General features: G+C 33.3%; 2 protein-coding genes across 5 annotated transcripts; both read right to left on the bottom strand.

Moving 5' to 3' along the window:
• Positions 1 to 1,099: 1,099 nt before the first annotated feature.
• Positions 1,100 to 3,698, bottom strand: LOC105792345 (uncharacterized). 2 transcript variants are annotated; one of them, XM_012620877.2, is made up of 5 exons: positions 3,417 to 3,698; positions 3,266 to 3,329; positions 2,377 to 2,828; positions 1,725 to 1,986; positions 1,100 to 1,275 (listed from the first exon to the last, which is right to left on the bottom strand). In XM_012620877.2, exons 1-5 carry the CDS (start codon positions 3,420 to 3,422, stop codon positions 1,256 to 1,258), a joined length of 804 nt encoding a protein of 267 aa, XP_012476331.1. In that variant the 5' UTR covers positions 3,423 to 3,698; the 3' UTR covers positions 1,100 to 1,255. The 2 variants fall into 2 exon arrangements, with proteins under 2 accessions (XP_012476331.1, XP_012476330.2); XM_012620876.2 differs by having other exon boundaries at positions 3,266 to 3,326; positions 3,417 to 3,697.
• An 8,056-nt stretch (positions 3,699 to 11,754) lies between these two features.
• Positions 11,755 to 19,069, bottom strand: LOC105792343 (uncharacterized). Of its 3 annotated transcripts, XM_012620871.2 has the most exons (10): positions 19,006 to 19,068; positions 18,801 to 18,846; positions 15,256 to 18,663; positions 15,089 to 15,175; positions 14,347 to 14,499; positions 13,258 to 13,421; positions 12,933 to 13,080; positions 12,622 to 12,744; positions 12,435 to 12,522; positions 11,755 to 12,123 (listed from the first exon to the last, which is right to left on the bottom strand). In XM_012620871.2, exons 3-10 carry the CDS (start codon positions 18,124 to 18,126, stop codon positions 11,924 to 11,926), a joined length of 3,834 nt encoding a protein of 1,277 aa, XP_012476325.1. In that variant the 5' UTR covers positions 18,127 to 18,663; positions 18,801 to 18,846; positions 19,006 to 19,068; the 3' UTR covers positions 11,755 to 11,923. The 3 variants fall into 3 exon arrangements, with proteins under 3 accessions (XP_012476325.1, XP_012476326.1, XP_052490551.1); XM_012620872.2 differs by lacking the exon at positions 18,801 to 18,846 and having other exon boundaries at positions 15,256 to 18,018; positions 19,006 to 19,069; XM_052634591.1 differs by lacking the exon at positions 19,006 to 19,068 and having other exon boundaries at positions 15,256 to 18,018; positions 18,801 to 18,997.
• Between the last annotated feature and the right edge of the window lie 2,430 nt (positions 19,070 to 21,499).

Genomic DNA, 21,499 nt, shown 5'->3' with positions numbered 1-21,499 from the left:
TTATTAATTAATAAAAATAAATTTATAAAATTATTTAAAATAAATGAAACTAATGAAAATTCAAACCTTTATAATGAAAATTATATGTTATTATTTGACTTTAATATTACTTATAATTATCAATGTTTTATCATTATTAAAATCATTTTATAAGGATAACACTTAATTTTAATTTTTAATTGTTATTATAATTATCTGAAACATATTCTATTTTTAATTTTTATTTTTAACTTTTAAACCAAAAGAAAAAGAAAGCATGGTATGAAAAAATCATTATCAAATAATTAATTATTTTATATACTTAAAATTTTAATCATTTTAATTTTATAAATCGGTTTTATGTTTTGTTTAATTATTAAACATTCCACTGTCAATTGCTTTATTATCTGTACTATAATTTAAGTATTCGGTGTCATTCTTAACCGGATCACTAACTCAATTATGAAATTACAAAATATATTTTCTTTTTAAATTTTAATTAATATTATTACAATACATTTGACCTTTTATGATTTTATATCATCTTTAAATAAAATAATTAAAATTAAAATCTAAATATCAAACATGTGTTCAATAATATTAAAATATAATTCACCAAAAATAATATTAAAACATAAAATTATTACCATATTGATTATTTAATAATTTTTAAAAATAGATGAAATATTTTTCCACCAGATACAATCTAATTTAAATTTAATACGTTTGAAATTATATTTTATTTTTTTAATTATTTTTCAAGTATTTATTACACTCATCCTCGTTTAATTAATTAATAAAAATAGTCGATTGAATTTTAATTTAATTGATATGGGCATTGTTGTCAATGTAAGAGGATTTAGGTTCGAGTACGCTAAAACGTATTAACCTCTTATTTATGAATTGAAGAGAGAGTATAAACAATTATTAATAAATTAAAAAGTAAATCCATAAAATGTATGTTGAGAAGAGTTTTGAATAGTCAAAGAAAATCTCTAAATCTAATAAAGGGTATGAGTCCCTCAGCTCTCGACATTCATTCTTTATTTTTAGGTACTTTTATTTGACCAATAAACACCACACATATCACATATCATTCAATATTTTCATGCAAAATGGATATTAAAGTCATAATAATTTTCATTAGTCTCTCTGCTGTGTTACACTTAAAACATTAATTTCAGATCTTCGACCCTCCCTTACTAATATCTCCTTTTTATCCATCTAAATCTATGAAGCATTTGCTCATTTCAGCTTCTCCCTTCCATTATCATCCTCATAGCTCCAACACCACAACTGTCCAAAACAATAAACCATATTAATACATAGATATATATGCATATGCATGTATGTGTTAAGGGGATTTTGACTTCTTAAGAAAGAAAGTTTGTGAAGCATTCATCTTTAAGTGTTGACTTCAATAGATCTAGTATCGAGTTTGATTTTATCATTATGTTTTGTCATCTACTTTCGTCAAGAGTCAAAATGGATTCACAAATCGACTCTATCAAGAGTTTGAAGTATCAACGGGTTCACAGAGAGCAAGAGTGTCAACATTTGCTTTTGATAGGTAAAGGTGCTCTCTCTTCGTAAATCGAGGCAAAACCCGAAGATATAAGCACTCAAAAATTTAATATTGACACATTTAAAGGTCCCTCAGCTTCCAACAAATAACGCTTTGCAAAACTTATCTCAGAACAGACTCCCCTCACGTATATGCATGCGTGCATTTATATAGTTCTTACATTCAGAGTCAGTAGTGATCCAGTTTCCTCTCCTGCCAGAGCATCGATTCAACCCATGTATAACAGTTGAATTCAATGATATCATATTGCAAGCTTCTGCTTCATCGTTTCTCATCGAAGAAGCAGCCATTGAAATCCTGGAAATGGAACCATGATCCCATCTGAAACTTATCTTCGGTGATTCACTGGCACTGAGTCGACGACCATCCGAGTTTGATACTGTTGTCTTCGAAGCCCCACCACTGTCCCTTAACTTCGAAACCTGAAAAAAGAACACATAATATCCGAAATGCTCCCATTATTACACACATTCTCAGCCACTAAATAACAAGATTTAATGAACCCAATTTTTTTTTAGGTTAATATAGTTTTTGGCCCCTAAATTTGGTATCTATATATATATTTTTGTCTACTTTGATATATACAAACTTGATAACTAGATTCATTATAATCTTTAAACTTGGAAAATGTAAAAATTTGATGATATAACACTTTTAAATTATACCACATCATCATTCAAAAAAATGATTTAATGACACGATACAATTTTAAAGTGCCACGTCATCAAATTTTTACATTTTTCTAAATTCAAGAATCAAAATAAACAAAAAAAAAAAATTATACTAAAGTAAACTTAGTTCTTTTAAAATACCTTTTGGTTCAACTTTCCTCCTCTCTCAGCTTTGCCAGGGGCAGCCCATCTCAACAACTCCTTCATTCGAGACATGGTTTTAGGCTTATTACCACCACCATCTTTCTTTTCTTTGTTGTTGCTACATTGATGATGATCACCATTGATCTTTTTGGTCATCGATGATGGTGACACTGCAACTTCACTCAATGGTATCACTTTGCTGGAATCTGATTTGTGACCAACATCTAACCCGTTTTTCTTCATCTTGGTTATGGATTTGGAATTATTATGGGGAGGCTGATGAGGTGTGGTGGTATGAGAGCTGTGGACTCTTCTCAAATAGATAGTACTATAAAAGCAGGCTTTTGCAATGTCTTTATTGCATAGAAATATAATTGGTTTAAATTTCTTACTCTTTGATCTTCTTTTCTTCTTATATGGAATTATATCTTTAGATTTATCTTCTTGATCTGAAAAATAAAATTTAAAATCAAGAAAGTAATTAGAAAACTCATTTATATGTAGTGGGTTAAATTTTGTAATAAGGTTCTTGTATTATGCGTTTTCGATGGATTTAGTCTCTACCTAAGGTCAATTTTGATCATTAATTTCATCTGATATGACGTGACATGTTACTATAATTTGATAATTTGTTTACATATTAAAAAGGCCAAAAAATGATATAATATTATATTCGGCTAATAGTACAAAATGTACGTGTATGTGTCAAATCATTGCATGCCTTGAAACACAAGTCAAATTATATGGGGAAAAAATGTCCTTGAGACCAAAAGTTTACATTTTGAAAATTAAAGGGGCTAGAAATGATTATATCATCGTCTAGGGACTAAATATGCCAAAAACACATATTACACGGACTTTCTATAGAATTTAACCTTTTCCATACCTTTAATAGTAGTATTCTGAGCTCCCTGTTCACGAGAAACCTTAAACAGCCACTGAAAAATCTGCTATAAATTCACAATGAGGGATTTCATAAGCTTTTTGAGGACAATGCAACACTCCTTTTATCTTATTTTTTGAGTTACAAATCTCACCTGCATTTTTTTGGTATTTCCTTGAGGGGAAAAAAAGAACCTGGTAACTTACTTATATAGAGGTTCCAAAAATGGACAGGTTTTTGAGATCTATCTGGGTCTGTCTGTATGTTTTAAAAGATTCTTTGTTGGTAATAAAAGAAATGAAGCCACTTGTGGAGATGAAGACAAAGAAAATTTGGGTTTTGGGTGTAAAGGAGAAGATGGTGAGAGACAAATAAATGCAAATAATGGGGAAGTGCTGGGTTGAGATTTCATAGTAACATGGGGGAGGTTGGGGGTATTATTTATATAAGAAAAAAGAAATGGGTTCATGTGGCGTATTTGGATGTAAGATCTAGTTCAAAGTATTAATTAAGAACCAGAATGTTTGTTTGCACAGTGTTGGCCTTTGTATTTGCCATACAAATGTACGGTTGTAGTTTATTGAGTGGTCCCTAAGGGATAACTGGCCTTTGAAGTTGATTATCACTTGAAATTTTATGTTGTTTTTGCTTAGAGTACGTAGTGAATCGAGGCTTTTAATATCATTGTTGAAGGATAGGGGGAGGAAGTCTCAAGTTTTGTCGTTTGGGTTTGGGATTAGATATACAAGGCCAATAATGCCATTTGAGATTAAGATAATGGGATTAGGATGTAGTATTGGATATGTGTATATATTTAATACGAAATACCGTTGTATTTTCGCTTTAAATTCTTTCATCAAATTATTTGAGGATTATAAAAATATTCTAGCAATACTTAACTTTATGCATGACGAAGTTCGGTCTCAAGGGCCTCGCCAAATATCATGTCATACTAAGCAAGCTCACACAATTCCCAGATGATATATTGAAAAAGATTCTTGGTGACATCCATCAATCCATCATGTCTATGCCTAACAAGCACCTCGTTTAGCCTGTTCAAGTTAATTCCAACAATGTCCTAGGCTAACATCCAACACCCTACCATGGCATCTATGGGGTAAGGAACTCAATGGCTAGGACCCACGCCCAACCATCTTCCCTCTATAAATACCCTTCAACATTGTGGAAACGATAAAGGCATCCATAGAATAGATACTTAGTCCTAAACTCTTTCAAACCACCAATCTAATAGCGCTTTGCACCATTCATGTGTGAATCGCCCTTACTCTAGTAGCTTTCCACACCCTTTATGGTGTGAACAGCCTTCGTTGTACCATTAAACACCTTGTATAGCTTTAGTGTTTATAATAATTGATGTCGTCTATGCACACTCTAAAAATAACTATCTTTAGCCCCTAAAGGCTACAATTAAGAATAAGAAGACTAAGACATCCCCTATAACTAACAATAGGATAGGCTCAGAGAATGGGGCCAAGATAACGTAGTAGAGGCTTACCATACCTCCTATTACATATAGATATCGCAATGGAGTAGTAAACCCGTCCATCCTCTCTTTCTAACTCCCCAAAATAATGGGAAGAGGATTATTATTGTGATTTTGAGGAAATGGGCTCCCAACCAACTATCCAACAATATTGAAAGCTACAAGCCCAAAATAAATTTCTCTAGGCTCAACTCCAAGAATATGTTTGAGAATATGCCAAGAGGGATAAGGATTAGCTAAGAAAAGGAGAAAAAATTCATCTTGGGACCAAAGACAACCATTGGAACAGTAGATTGACCACAATTTTGAGAAGCTCTCACATCGTCATTTCGCTCAATGGAGGAAAGATGAGTTTATTGTAAAATCGTTTAGAAAATAGGCTAGAGTTAGCATAGGAAAATTTTAAAAATATTCTAAAACATACATTTATTGTGATATCTAGAGTAATAAATCTAATCAAATTAGGTACTTGTGTTCCGAGGCTTGGGAGATGTCCAAATCACAAAAGGGGCTTTAGAAGATGCTCAATTTTTTCAACCAAATTAAACTGAAGTCCAAAGTCTTGAAACTTTCATCTTAATGATCTTCGTTATGCCCAAACTCTCGAATTATTAGAGGGTAGACTTTAACATCAAAGAACTAAACACAAGACAAAAATCAAGACTTCATAGAGGGTGGAACTCGAAATCCTTAATTGTATGTGTCAAATCGAAAATTCAACTTCTGGACATAAATTTCAATTCCTAGATGATTGCAATTATAAGCCTAAAAAATCTAGAATAATCTGAACTCAAGAAAAACAAAATTTATTTGAGTAAAAGAAAATTATCCAAATTATTTTTTAGGTAAAATTTCGATAGAGTTTTCCAAAGTATTTTGATGCTTTTTAATTTCGGCTACAACATCATATATATACATGGATATATGCAAGAATTCTATGATAAATTTATATTCTTTCTTTTATAAATACCCCTCAACATTAGGGTAAAAATGAAGACATCCATACAATAGATACTTAGTCAAAACTTAGTCTCGAACCACCAATCTAATAGCTCTCCACACCATTCACAGTGTGAACCACCTTCACTCCAATGGCTTTCCACACCTCTTGCAGTGTGAACAACTTATGTTGTACCATCAAACACCTTGTATAACTTTATTGTTATAAAAATTAATACTATTTATGGGAACTGTGAAAATAGGATGAAGATAATGGCAGTGTATCGCAAAGAAAAGAGAGAAAATAGAACACACAAAATTTTAAGTGAAAACCTTTTCGGGAAAAAACCACGGGCAGAGGAGAAGAAAATTCACTATGTTGAATTCGAATGATACAAGAGGGGAGACGATTACGTCTATTTATTAGTTTAAAACCTTATTCTAATCAAAGTCAAATAGAAGTAATGCAGTAATGTTAGAACACCTTATTCTAATCAACATCAAATAGAGGAAGTAAACTTTTCTATGGATTCCATTTATGTAGCCTTCGTCCTCATAGATCCCCCTACCTTGCCACTTGTATTTTATGTTTAACAGGGATTTGGGTCACACAATTTCTAACAAAAGCACTAAAAGATGCTATCTTTACCTTATAAAATATATAATCACCAAGAACAAAAAGACTAAGATTCCCTATAACTAACATTGGGATAAGCTTGGAAAATGAGTCTAAGATAACATGATAGAGGCGTACCATTCCTCTTACTTACAAGTATCATAGTGGAGTAGCAAGCATGCCCATCCTCTCTCTTCCAACTCTTCAAATCATTAAATATCATTGTGGTTTTGAGGAGGAAAAAGGCTCACAACCAACTGTCCAACAATACTGAGAGCTATAAGCTTAAAACATTTTTTTAGTCTCAACTTCAAGAATATGTTCAAGAAGAAGCTAAGAGGGATGAAGAACAACCAATAAAATGAGAAAATTCATCTTGGAACCAAAGGCGACCTTTGGAACAACAACACTGCCCTTATTTTAAGGAGACCCAAACTGTCCTTTTGTTTAGTGGATGAAAGATGAGGCTATAGTAATGTGTCGTAACTATCACTACCCGAAACATCTAAAAGGAGTATCACTTGCTCCTTTTCATCATTATACTCCTTTTAAACACTTCGTAAGGAGAAATCCTTAGTGGGAATGTGGCAAACTATCCCTTTTCTCCACATGAATCAAGTTAGAAACCCTTCATCCTTTGCACAAGAGGTCATCAAAAGGAGCATAAGTTGACGCATAGGCTACGAAAACACCTACTACCAATCAATGACATTTCTTTGCAAAGGTTAATAAAAGGACACTCTGTGAAAATGGAAGAAGATACCACAAGGATCAAAGTCGAAGGCTATAATAAGTCTAACAGCAGATAAACTTATTCTCTTTTCAAGTCTCCTTACCTGAATCAAGATGCATACAGTGTCTAGGAAGTGGTGTGAAGAAAAGAGAAGTTTGTTTGAAATTAAGCCACTCCCTAAGAATAAAGAAAGGTATAGACCTTACGCCATACTATAACAGAATGAATGACCTTCAAGGTTACTCCTTAAATCTTGTTACTAAATGAGGAGATGTGGCGAAGATACGAGTTGAAACATTAAGGAACCAACCACGAGGGAAGAAAACCATTAGGGTGGGAATTAGAGGCAAGGAAGACAAACAACATTTTTTTAGATTCCCACTCAACTACTAGGATTATTCCCCAAGGTTTTAGGTAACACAAGAAGGAAAAGATAGTTTCAAAGTATTGACATAGAAGCGGGTGATGTACATGAATAAACACATTTCTCCTATAGAAAGAATATCTGAATATCAGGATAAATGAGGTTCTCAATTAGGAAGATAGGTCCCCTAAAGAAATATAAATGCACCCTCGCCAACAAAAGAAATTCGTCGCATCACGGTAAAACATGACAATGGCAACACTAAGGGTGACAAATGATACCCTAAGAAAGAAAGGTGTTGAAATTCTTGATTTAACTAAACTCTCTTAGGGATGACATGATGTTAGATATCTAGAGAAGTCAATGTTGGTATAGAAGGGGTGGCGATGGATCTTTAAAGAGGGCAACAACGAAAATGAAGGTTACTTGAGCATGAAGAAATAAAGGCAGTGCCACTTGAAAGATCATATACCCTCAATGTCTTAAATGCACAATTGTCACCACCAAACATCTCATTCAACTTCTTTTGTACACCTTATTTCCATAGAAACAAATAAAAGGACGATTGCCACCTCATCAATATGAGGGCTTTAATAGAATACGAACAAGGAACCTGACAAAAGAAAATGTTAGTGGAGGTGACCCAAAAATTCTCATCCACTTAGAAGGCACGCAACAACGCCATCAATGACATCACATTCAAAATCTTTACGTAACTGGGACATCTTGTTCAACCTCTTCATGACAAAGAACAAACATCACTAAGAAAGCAGCTGACATCCCCCCAAACAAGAAACAAGGAAAGCACGAATCCAACATAGTGTGCGGAAAAGAATACTATAGTGATAGGTTTGTCCCTTTTGATAAATTAACTAATGTGAGAGATCTCATTCCCCTTGGAAAAATTTACTAAAGACCAAGGTGAGAGGTCTCGTCTCCTATGGAAAAATCTATTGAAGACCAAGATGAGTGGCCTTGTCCTTCGTGATGACATGGCCACAACAAATATCTAAGCATAAGGGTTGATCACCCTCTCCATAACAAACTACCTTTTTAGGCCCAAACAAATAGTATGAACACACGTCATCCCCTAAAAAAGTATATTTAATTTTGTCATGTTTTTGAAACATTATATCTTTATACCCACATTATATTTAGAAATACAAGTATTTCAGTAAATGAATACTTGCAAATGATTTGTTTTTAATTGGGATAATTTTAGTAAATGTCTCCAAATTATCGCTTAGATTTGAAATTGGTTTATAATGCTCAAAACATTTTAATATTCAATCCTGAAAGTATCATTATTTCATTAATAAGCTTGATACATGCATGGATGAGGTGAAAGTTGTTAAAGTCAATTCAACCAAGTTGCCAATTTTCAAGTTTGAAAGATCAGTCAACTTGCGACGAATTTTTTGATGGGATCCAAGAATTTCTGAAATGAGATGTCTTATCATAGTGTTTGAAGATCTATTTCTTAGCTTCGAAACGCACTTTGAATTACTTGTTTTCGATTTTGAAAGGTCAAGTTATGACCATTTTACTAAAGGTTGTGCGAGCAAAATTTTTGGACAAGATTATTATGGGAAATTACAAGTTTCAGGCTTTAATTCAAGTTTAAATCATATTGGGTTCAAGTTTAAGGCCTAATTTTGATTATATATGAGCACAATATTGTATCTATTAGGTTTTATTTATTTATTATGAATTTAAGGATATTTTTAAGTAATTAAAATTGTTTAGAAGTTTTATGTTTCTTAGTTAACTAGAAAGTTTAGTTCTACTAAAATTGCTCATTGTTTAGATTAATTAGAGTTTCATTATACTTGAGAGTTTTATTTGGATGTAATTAATTAGCCTATATAATGACCTTTTCATTTTTCATTGAAGGCATTGATTCATTCATTAATAAAATTTTCAACTCTTGCAGTTAATTTCTTTAGCGCAAAATTGTTATTTTGTAATTTTTAAAATTAAAATTTTTTCTCAATTTTCTTCAAAGAGTCGTGCGAACCCATTCTTCATCCTTTAATTTGTCAAATATTATTTCTTGGGGGTCAATTAGAGTCATTAATTGAATTTATTGGGGTTTATATCTCAAATGGTTCAGTTGGACAACTATCTTCTATCCATATCCATCGGTCCATCTTCCTCCTTTTAATTTTTGTTTTCTTTATTTGTCTATGTTTTGAATATTTATTTATTTTTATTCTTGAATTTCTTCTTTTAGTTGTTTTCATTATTTTTTTGTTTCTAAAGTTGTTTGTTTCTTCTTTCAGGTTAGATTCGAACCTTTTTTCGAGTTGAACAATTTGAATACGATCTTAGTCCACTACCCTCTATCCTAGCTCATTTCGTCAATCTAGATATCAATTTAGGTGCTAAATGTCTATTCAAAGCATAAAATATGTTTAGAACACATGATTTAAAATATTAAAATGTGTGTACCTATGGTGTGGATAGGTTAAATGTATCATGTTAAAAAGAAACATTGTCAATAAAATTAGATTGCTACATTTTTTAACACGATAAATCCAAAATGTCTATATTGTAGGCATAAACGTGTTTATTATTTGATCAATGCGTTTTGATATGTTCACTTCAAATATGAGTTGACATTTAACGCCAAAGTTAATAGCAAAGACGAAAGAAAGACCTGGTTGATATGATACTGATATTAGACCATTTTAAAGCTAGGGGACCACTTTACAATATGGTCCATAATTTGAGGTTGGTTGGTGAAATTACTCTTTTTTAGATAGAAATGGTTAGTCGTAAACCAAAGAAACACATACACATGGTGAACTCTCATGAGAGCAACTTTTGTAAATCCCTTCAAAGTTTTGATGAATTTAAGAATACCAATGATTCTACACAACACACTGTTAGATATTTTTTAGCACATTGAATGCAAAAATGGTATCATAAAAACGTTAATGGCAATGGGGGCAAAGACAATGACCAGTTTTGTCTCAAATGACCAAAAAGAAATAAAAGAGACAACGCCAACAAAGCCCACAGTAGTTAGCTGTTTATGCTAAGTATAATAAAACACGATGTAACAAACATCATTTTTTTGTGGCTATAATCTTTGCAGTGTTTTTAAGCATGTGTCTCAAGCTTTCTCACCTTTCTATCTCATAGCATTTTGAATGGGAAATATAAATAAATTAATCAAAACTCAGGTGATTCGACGTGTCACTGTGCTGTCCATGGCGTAAAAGGTGGCGATGGAATCCACTGGAACAATGTAGAATATGTTTGCCACCTTCTATTATTATTCTCCACCCCCCATTGCATGGGATTATACGGTGGAATGTCGGGCCACGTTCGTTTTTAAAAGCAAAAATAACAAATGGAAAAAAAAAACTATTTCCCAAGTGTTGGAAAGTGGAAACTAGCAAGAAACTTCCATGGCTTTTACTGTCTAGATTGCACCATTTCTTTTAGCTTTTTTCTTCTTCTTCTGTTTTTCTTTTTTTTTTTGTTAAAACTTCGGGTCATTTTCGTTCTTGTTTGATATGAACTGCCGCTGTCTGGGAACGGTATTATCGGAAAACACCGTGGTCGGGAAACCGGTATTGTTTCTGAGTGTTGCATGACATACAACTAATAACAAAAGGAAAAGCAGAAGATCTAAATATAGTTTTGGTGTTTTGTTGTTATGCAAACAAGAAGTGAAATTAATTATCTAAAGTGAAATTATTGGAGGAGACATATTAGGGATAATGTCAAAGAGTATATTCTTATTGTCATGGGGATCTTTTTTTCTTGTCGGAAGAAGAGCGGATATTATAATATTTTAGAGTATACTACTGTCTCTCTCTGCCCACATTTGATAACATCATTCAGTATATTCCGAAAACACTGTGTTTTATATGGTATAGTGTTTTTCTTAATTTTATTTCTTTTTGCTTTCTTTGTATATTTAAGAAAAATATATATTTTACACACATATATATATCTCAAAACAGTGTTATAATGATTTAGCAAGTTTAACTTAATTAGTATTGTTGTTGTTGCAAATAACCAATAAAATATAAATCTAATTGCACCTAAACACACATATAGTATCTTTCGATTTAAGGGTCAGAAATAATTATAAATAACGGTAAAATTGTATAAAAAAACATGTTAAATTGGGGATTGGAACTGATTAGAAACATAATTTTTTTTATGGGAAGTTCAATATTTGTGACCCCGATGATGTGTGGTGAGAATAATATTTCAGATATCAATTTTAGATTTTGAAAGGTGAGATCTTTGAGAGGATAATTATATTCATTTAGTGAAGTTGATACAATATAAAAAATATAACTATCTAACAAAAGAATAAACAATGAAGATATATTTATCAACAAGGGGAAAAAATTTTGGCTATCAATGATCAAACTCTACATATGCACATCCTCAAATGGTGTGTTGGAGACATTAAGCTTTACAGGTATACCTAAAATAACAAAACAGGTGCTTGCATATAATGTTGAATCATACCGTTGACATTATGGCCTTGTTTGTTTCGGTTGATTACGAGGTCCCTTGGGTTTAAGCAACATAGACATGGATCGCAACCTCTTTGTTATCTCGGTAAATGATGGCCTTGATTCAGGATCAGGAGACCAGCATTGTTCCATCAGCTTTCTCCACTCGGGATCACAATGTTCTGGAATAGGAGGTCGAAGAGTGTTCTTCACTATCCCCCCTGCAATCATAGTTCACCAATCGAAAATAAAGCCAGATTTTTGGTGAAAAGCACAAGGCTTTTGTTTACTAAAAAACCGGACAGGAAGGATGGTTAAGTGCATGCAGTTTTATGATATCGCTTCAATTTGATTACTTGAGTTGTTTGGATTGCTGATTTATACTAAAGCAAAGAAAAAGACGATCCACCAGTTTAGCAAACATATGCCCTCCACATTGGAACTAATATCACGTCAATCACTTTTCCATGCATGTTATATTTTCTTGTTCACAATCGGGGCTATTAACATACTAGACAAATCAAAATCTTACCAATAATGGCACCGCAATGCATATCGGCATATGGCTCCTCTCCGGTCAAGATTTCCCACATTGAAATTCCAAATGAGAAAACATCAACCTGTCAAATTAAACATCATAAATTTTGGCTTTAATGAGCATCATTCTTTCCTTCACTGCGGCAAGACATATTAAATAACTAGAATACAGCTTTACTGACCTTTTCAGAAACCTTGGTGCTGCTACCATTTAGCAGTTCTGGTGCCATCCATGGGAGAGTTCCTCGCACACCTCCAGAGACTAGAGTATTGCGCTTGATTCTTGATAATCCAAAATCTCCAACCTACAGAAACATGAAGGTTTAAGGTTATTCTATTGTATACATATGATCAGCATTCATCTTGTGGACCAAAAATGATTTTGGACTTAACCAGAATTAAGAATTCCTCTTTCTGACCATTTATGGTTTTAATGTCAGTTAAGGCACCTTGAAATCAAAATGTCTACTAGAGAGGAATTTGTATTGATTACCTTGCATATGGGTCGTTGTGGGTCCCTTAGATTGACAAGCAAATTGTCACATTTCAGATCAAAATGGACAATGTTTTTGGCGTGCAAGTATTCCATGCCAAAAGCTGCACCCATGGCAATTATGAGCCTTTTGTGAAGATCAAGTGATCTGCATAAGAATTCCAAAAAAAAAAAAAACAGTAAGTACATTATTAACAAGTGAAGGACTATAGAATTGGGAGTGAAGATCAAGTGATCTGCATAAGGATTCCAAAAAAAAGAAAAACAGTAAGTGTATTATCAATGAATGAAGGACTATAAAATTGGGAGATTGAACCTATATTACCTTTCCTTCTTTGTTAGGACATTCCTAAGGGATCCATTTACCATATATTCAGTTACTGTTGCCAAGGTTCCTCCAATTCCATCTGGTACTACTCCGTAAAATGCAACTACATTTGGATGATGCAGATTTGAGAGGATCTGTGCTTCTCTCCAGAAGTCTTTCATCTGGTACAGGCAAACATTCATCAGCTTCAGGCATGCAAAATAACTCAAACTGCAATGAAGAATAAGACTACAAAAGTGTTTAAAGGATCTTACTACTAATTCCCATTTCTTCATGCTGTTACAATAGAAAAAAAATGGAAGCAAAGGAGGGAAAAACAACCCAGCTCAAAATGCAGAGGACTCAATCTCTCTGACTCCCTGTATATTTTTAGCTGTTTCTGCCTTTCACGTTTAAGTTAGTTATCCCAGTCTTGCTCAGTCAACACTAAATCTAACCTGAAGGATAACAGAAGGCCATTTTCTACTTTCTTCCCAACACCCTTTATTTAAAATTTGAAGCAATGATGACAAAACACAGGCTAATCTTCCTAAAACAGGTGATTTGCAGAAGAACAGAATAAATATCACAGCTAATCTTTCTTGTAATAAATGTCATAGCTTGCTACAAACAACTTTAACTCGAGAACTGACAAGCTTTATGAAAATAACAGAAGCAGATTATGAATCTCAAATTGCAGAATAACAATAGTGGATATATTTTACCCCCATGAATTTGACTTCCATGACATAATAATAGTGCTAATATTTTACAGCCTCTTTATTGTGTTTTTTGGCTGAATCCCAGAATACAAATGCACCATCCAATCCATCTAACCAGCAAAAATATTCCATTTTTCCCTCTAGAATTTTCAACACCCAAAGTTTGTACAACAGAATAACTAGTACAAATGAGAACGTCTGTCATGAATATTTACAAAGATAAAATTGCTTAGACATTAATCAAGCAAATGTTCATAAATAGATCAAATATGTACCCTAAATCATTATGAAGCATCTTACGAGATTCAATATCAACTCTCCTACTTAGGATTGCAAACTGGAAAGAGAAGGGGAGAAAAGAAAGGAAATCTATCTGGAAACCCACCAGTCGATCTTGTTCTGATGATCTCCCAGAAAAGCAACTTTTCTTTATTCTCTTTATAGCAACATCTGTTCCCCTCCATTTTCCATGATAAACAGTTCCATATGTTCCAGATCCTAGCTCCCTTAGTTCTTCGAGATCAGCATCTTTTATAATCTGTCCATCAGAATCAGAAAAGTTTCATTCTCCTTCAGAAACTAATTTTGCAAGCAAGGAGTAAAGTTAAAGGAGGGGATAATAGAGGATAGATAATTTTTTCAAATTTTTTTGGTTACAAGAGAAAACAAGACTGGTAGTTGTAGAATCAAATCTTCTAACTAAACCACTAACCTTGTTGCCAACTAAAAGTAGATTAATAGCAATATTGTTGATTTTCAATGAAAAAAGAAAAAAGAGGAAAGCTATGGGAATTGATTTTAAAGACAATTACCAATATACATGACGTAAAAGTCATGGCAAGGGAAGGAGATGGCAAAAAGACAGAAAGAAGAGGAGAAACTCCGTAAACAAGATCAAATTACAAACTGATGCATAAGTTAATTTGCTTATAGACAAACTAAATGGAACCTCATTCAAAAAAAAAAAAAAAGAATGCTTTGCTAACTCGCCAATGGGGAAACTTTATATTTGCAGCTGAATTTTCACTGTAAAATTTTCACTAAACTAAACTACACTGCATGAACTTGTCACCTGTTATACAAGAAATTTTTATAGAAAACAGGTATAAATCAGTTCAGCACGGAACCTGCAAGCCATAGCTGTTGGCTTCCATTTCAGCTATCACAGCATCACTGAAGGTCTCATCCTTGTCTGGGTCATCAGCTGCAGCATCCTATGAACAAAGCCATGAATATACCTAAGCTTACTAGCATCCAAACAGGTTAGTTGGACACGAAATTTAACTCGTCTTACCTCAAACTCAGATTCTGGAATGACATCCACCAAATCTTTAGCAATAGGAGATACAATATCTCTGCCAGTCACATCCACAGGTAGGACCATTGCAGATGAAACTTCAATCCTAGAAGGCACACTTGTGACCCCATCTTCCAAAATAACTACTGGGTCTTGCTGGATTTGATGTTGGTTCACGCTTGCTGTTTCTGTCTGAGCAAATGTAAACTCTTCTACAATTGAATTCCCATGCACAGATCTTATGGGGGCCATCTTCCCAGCATTTTGAATGGGATAATTAAGGTCATCATCAATGAGAGAGAAGTCTCTCCTAGGAACTGCATTCTTTGCTGGATTCTGTAACATAGACTGAAGGTCATCCTTGTCCAAGTTTGAGCACAGATAAGAATCAATATTAACTGCAGATAGGTACAAATTGATTGAGCTGATCAGCATATCTTCTTTAGATATATCCTTCTGACTTGAAACACACTGCAATTGTTGCGGTTTAATCAACAATGGGCCATTCAATGAATCAGAGATAAGAGCACCCGCTGAACTCTCATCTTTTATGTCTTCCATGGTCTTTGGAAATAAGCATGTGACTTCAGGGTTGCTGGTGCCTGAAGTAATGCTACCTTGTCCAACAATTACTTTCCCACTGAAATCACAACATTCAATTATATCATTCGTGGTTTTGTCCAAGGTCTGTGGATGCTTTATGTTATCCTTAATATCCAAGGATGAAGTGATCATCTTCTGAGAGACTTGTGAATCTTTTTTCCAACTATCAATAGCAACACCAGAAGTTCGGCTGCAGTCTGCATTAGATAATTTGTCGTTGCTTACCATATTGCTGTCAGGGGTTCTCCACTCATAAAACTTTTCATCTTGATGCAAAACTGGATCAATTTTATCAGAGCTGTTACTGGCATCCAAGATTGTAGTATCATAGTTGTTAAGTGTCAGGAAAATGGATTTACTCAAATCAATTTTAGCTGTTTGGCACTTGTCATTACAATCATCAGCACCCTTATGAATAGGTTTATTCCTGGATGAAGCGTCAGGATCTGGAGAAAAAATCAACATATCGGGTATTGAATCTGATGTAGCTTCACTATCTGACAAATCATTTTCTGCCCAGGACTTCATTAGACCAATACTATCTTGTTGTTGCATCAACGTTTCCTGCACTACATTTGAAGCTGATCGAGTTGTTGCAAAATTTAAAGGGGAAGATGGGCTAGTTCCTTCTTGTGAATAGTAACCAGACCTTCCTCCAAGTTCCTGCAGCTTTGAATCTGAAAATGCATGTGGCATGCCTGGGTGAGAGTCCATGGAATCAACAGATGCTGACAACAGGTTCAATGGATTGGCGGCTTGTGAGATAGGCCTCTCATGTGAGACACCATTATAATCCCTATTATTTTTAATTAAAACTGAAAGGGACGTGGAATTTGTGCTGGGATCAGGGTTTGATATCTGCCCTTCATATGGTTGGCATGTTTGGCTGGCATCAACCTTTATGTAAGGGAGACTATAATTCATCAAAGCTGGTGGAACCTGTTGAACTTGCTTGTATTTAGGATTTTCTATTCCACAGTTCTCAGAACTTAAGTGTACTGTAATGAAGGAGCTGTTGCTTTCCATCCCGGAGTTATCACCAATTGCTTGTGCACAAACAGTGTTTGAATCTCCACGCTGGAAAGCTAGAGGAGAAATAGGTGGAGATGTAATTAGGGATCTGGTTGTATACTGGGAATCAAGGAAAACTTGAGATGGATGCAAGGCATTGAAACAACTCATAGTCTCCAAAGGGAGTAATGAAGTTGGACACCATTTTAGAAAACTAGGGTTATGATCCAAAGCAGGTCCTAGTTGACTTCCTTCACTGGGTAAACACTGCCCGCCACAAGTTTTCTTAGGACTATGGTCTACCATCCCATTAACAGCTACCATGTAATGGTAATCAGGATTGCTCTGCTGAATGGTGCTAGCCTCAAGGGAAGGTGCATTTTCAGACTCCCCGAAAGGAATCAAAAATATCCTCAGCCTTTGAGAACCCTCAAGCTTTTCAAGCCCATTAAATTCCTCCATCATATTCTGAAGGTCTTCATCAGAAGAAACAGATATAAGGGCATCAAGATCCTCACCTGGAAGTTGGTACTTGATTGAATGAGGTTGGTTGAAAACATCTAATGTTTTCCTCACAAGCTCCTTCCAAGAAAGACATTTCTGAATGGAAATAATACGTGTCTCTCCCCCAACATATCTGAGTTTGCCATCGCTAGGCCTGGGCAATATTTTTCCACCAAAGCTGCAAAGAAGTTTCATTTTCCCAGATGGTGTTCGATCAGAAGCTCCCTGCCCACCAAAGTTGCTGGAACTAGTAGTGTCACATACATTACTGGGTGTAGTAGCTGGTGCAGAGACATTCAGATGGCTCCAATCACAATTCAATTCACCGAAAGCCTTCCTTGCCACTTGTCCAATATCATCATCTTCCTTCTGGTATTTACTTAATTTTTCAACACAAGACCCATTTTCACTCTCTCTAAAAGACCCTTGCGCAGAAGAAAAATCAGAAAGATCAGAAACACACTCAGAATCCATTCTTTTCAACCCAAGAATTTGGGCTAGATCCTGATACATCAGCTCTTGGTTCTGGTTTTGGTTTATCCCAACTCTCTTCTCATGTATCTGAGCTGCATCTGGTATAGCAGGAATCCCTCTTGTGCCAACACATTCCTTAAGAAACTCCACGGAGAATTCCTCACCTGTCTGTACAGAGATATTATAATTATTTACATTCTTTGCTACACAGGGAACAGCAGATGTATATTCTTGCTCAATCAATTGATCAGATGTGTTAGGCGCCTCCCTGATCATGTTCCTCAAACAAGTTCCTGGGTCAATGTACTTGCATAAACAATGTCTTAGCTTAGCTCTTCAAGCCACTCTTTTCCAGTTCAATCCATCAACCAGTAAAGCATAATCAAGATATTCTCATTTCAGCTAACATTCACAACCTCTCAGTCAAAATCTAGTATTCCCCTATGCATTACCTCCAAGTAATAATAGCTTAAACATCAAATCAAAACCAACAGACTTTCACACATCAGTAACTTCCTATCTCTACCATTTGCATCCCAATTTGCCTCAATCATGTAACAAAAGGAAGATCACTTCCACTTTTACATAAATTAGGTACAATTTATTCACAATATATTAGCATCTCTCGATCCAAGGCCAAATTTTAGCTAAATTTCTAAGTATGCAAATGCCTCTCTCGTCTACAGATTCCAGAATCAATCAGATCACCTTAGATCCAAACGAAGAAATATGCAAAACCAATCTAAAAACGAAAAACAAAACACTAAAATCTTATGTTTCATGATCGTCGCTCAGGATTACGTATACCGAAACCTAAAAAAAAAAAAAAAACAGCAAATATATATAAAAAAAATACATAATCAGCAAAGTTTCAACCGAAATTCAGTGGCATATCCATCAAAATTTTAAAAATATTAAACGAAATTACAACAAAATTAAAATAACAGTACCAGAAAATTCATCTGCTTCATAAAATCCATGTTTTGAGTCCTTGAGCTGACAATTTTTTTAGATTGGATCGAGAGAGGCAAACATTACAAAAAGAAAATAAACCAAAAAAAAAGCCTATAGAAGAAAAAAAAGTAGAAAAATAAAAGGAAAATAAATGATAAAAGATGAGAAATTGGAAATGGTGGAGAAGAGAGCGAAGCTTACGGCTGCAACTGGTGACATTCTTGAGCCTGCGAGAGCAGACATTGCCGAGAATTAAGCTTTCGCGTTAAAATTAATAATATTATTATAATAATAAATAAATATTAATTAGTTAAAATATTATTTTCTTTTAACCATTTTTCAGTTTTAAGTAACTTAACGGTTTTTTGCTAGGTATATTATAAAATAAGATGTAATATTATAATTATATTATATCCTACGTGGAGTTTTGGTATTTGAAAGGATTAATTGGTACTTGATTTTGACATAAATATTTAATTTGGTACCTAAGTTTATTTTTGCCCCAATTTGGTACTTGAGTCTGGCTTTAATATTTGCTTTAGTACCTTGAATTTTTTTTTCAGTTTGATACTTGAGTTTTGTTTCCCAGTTAAATACCTGAGTTTGACTTTAATATTCAATTTAGTATTCGAGATTTTTTTTATCTCAATCAAATACCTATGATGTTGTTTATTAGAGCATACATGTCAAATATTCATCAAACCATATGATATTGTTTGGCCTAAGTACCTAATTGAACATTGAAACCAAATTCGAGATACTAAAATGAGAAACTTAGGTATCAATTTGAACATTAAAAATATATTCAGATACTAAATAGTATATTAACCCTATTTGGAAAAGTTTGCTTCCCTGTCCTTTTCACAAGTTCACCCTCCCAAATATTTTGAATTTTTCTTTATAAAGTATATCTTTCTTTGGTTTGGCATATAATATATATTATTTAATCTTAAAACAGGAAAGGTTACTATAAATCTCATCCAAATATAATATATGTTATTTTTCTAATAAATCTTACAATTAGAGTTTTATCAAATACACATAAATATGAATTGAGTCTTAATTCGATTGGTATAAATATTGTTGTCAATGTAGGATGACTTTGTTTCAAGCCTTTTGGAGCATATTATATTCTTATTTATGGGTTGGGGAGGAATTATGGGTACTGAAGCATATTATCCTCTTATTTATGGGTTGATGAAGAGTTATGGGTAGTTCTAGACATTATCTCAAACAGAGTAAATATGAGCAGAACTTATAATATGATTTTAACACATAAATAAACTTGTGAATAAGTTTTATTTGTATTTATTTTATTTAATAAACAAATCTGAAAAGCTTATTCTTACATGTTTATTTAATTCGATAAAATAAAAAAAAACATGGACAAATGAAAATGGAATTATTCGTAAGGGTGAGACGAAACCTAGGAAGAAATAATTGGCCTTAAACTGGACGGCAGAGATTGTCGTTGCTGCCATGATTTTCTTTAGCACCAACCAACCTCTTCCACAAGTTTTACAATGATGTTATACGACAACGCTTTGTTCTATTGATGTAGTTGTCCACGTCCTTATGACATCACTTCGTTGTCCTCCACTACTTCAATTGGATGATTCTTCCCAACTTGGTCTAATTTCATTTTTGTCCCTATTAGACATTAGTGCTTCAATTTCATAATTTTCCTTAATTTTAGTACCTCATGATATGATATTTTAAATTTGTATCATATCATCATTTGAACTTTTTAAGCAATGGCGTGACATAATATTAGAGTGTCATGACATCATATAGATTAATATTGGGAAAAATTATCAAGTTTAGTCACTAAAGTGGATAAAAAAATTTCAAGGACCAATTTAGAAAATTTTGTTAAATTTAATGACTAAATGATACTTTATCCCTTTATATAGTGTTTGCTAGGAGTGTTCATGGACCAGATTAAATTAGGCCAAGTTCCAGCTCCAAAAAAAAAAATCGATTCGAGCTCAAGCATGATCCACCTAGGTTTGTTTAAATGGTCTATTTTATTAGTTGAAACACAATAAAAAAATTGTTAAAATTTATTTATAAAATTATATATAATTTATTATTTTTAAACAATAAAATGGTTGTTCGGGCTGATACAAGTAGAAAAATATAAACCCACATTTAATCTAAAGAGGTATGGATTCAACTCTCGAACACCTCTACTATTTACTCTTAAATTTGATTTAAAAACCAAAAAAACAGAAAGATAATAAAGTTTTGATATTATTGCGAATAGGGTTCATCGTTTGCAATTGATATGGGTGAGTTTTGTTTAATTATATTCTGATTTTCGTTCATTTATATTATTTTGATTAGATTTTATAACTATCTGAATACATGTTTGTAATTGTATTGTACTTGTTATTAAAAATATTTTTACTTGTAAACTATTAATAAATTGATAATAATAAGGAATTGGGCCAAGCTCAAATTTTCACTTAGTCATATCACTTTATTAGGCTCACGAGACATCATCAATGCACTAAAATTATAAGGGCCTTAAACAATAGGGTAAATTACATTACAGATCACTCTAAAATATTGTTTTTTTATTTTAGTCACTTTAAATTATTTTTGGTCAATTTTAGTTACTTTAATTAAGATAATTAGTCGAATTGGTTACTGTCATTAAAAATCCCATTAGTCCACTACCAGATTGCAGATA

The sequence above is a fragment of the Gossypium raimondii genome, chromosome 8 (genome assembly GCF_025698545.1).
Source record: "Gossypium raimondii isolate GPD5lz chromosome 8, ASM2569854v1, whole genome shotgun sequence".
In the NCBI taxonomy this organism is placed as follows: domain Eukaryota; kingdom Viridiplantae; phylum Streptophyta; class Magnoliopsida; order Malvales; family Malvaceae; genus Gossypium; species Gossypium raimondii.
This window is presented reverse-complemented; position numbering and strand designations above follow the sequence as displayed.

Bases quoted from the DNA above. Each gene is read 5' to 3' on its own strand.
- LOC105792343 (XM_012620871.2), bottom strand. From the start codon at position 18,126: ATGATCAGGGAGGCGCCTAACACATCTGATCAATTGATTGAGCAAGAA. The intron at 14,500-15,088 runs GTTCCGTGCTGA...TCTGATGGACAG, and splicing joins CCAACAGCTATGGCTTGCAG to ATTATAAAAGATGCTGATCT. The intron at 13,422-14,346 runs GTGGGTTTCCAG...TGCCTGTACCAG, and splicing joins CATCAGAACAAGATCGACTG to ATGAAAGACTTCTGGAGAGA.
- LOC105792345 (XM_012620877.2), bottom strand. The intron at 2,829-3,265 runs GTATGGAAAAGG...TTTATTTTTCAG, and splicing joins TCAGAATACTACTATTAAAG to ATCAAGAAGATAAATCTAAA. The intron at 1,987-2,376 runs GTATTTTAAAAG...TTCTTTTTTCAG, and splicing joins GAGGAAAGTTGAACCAAAAG to GTTTCGAAGTTAAGGGACAG.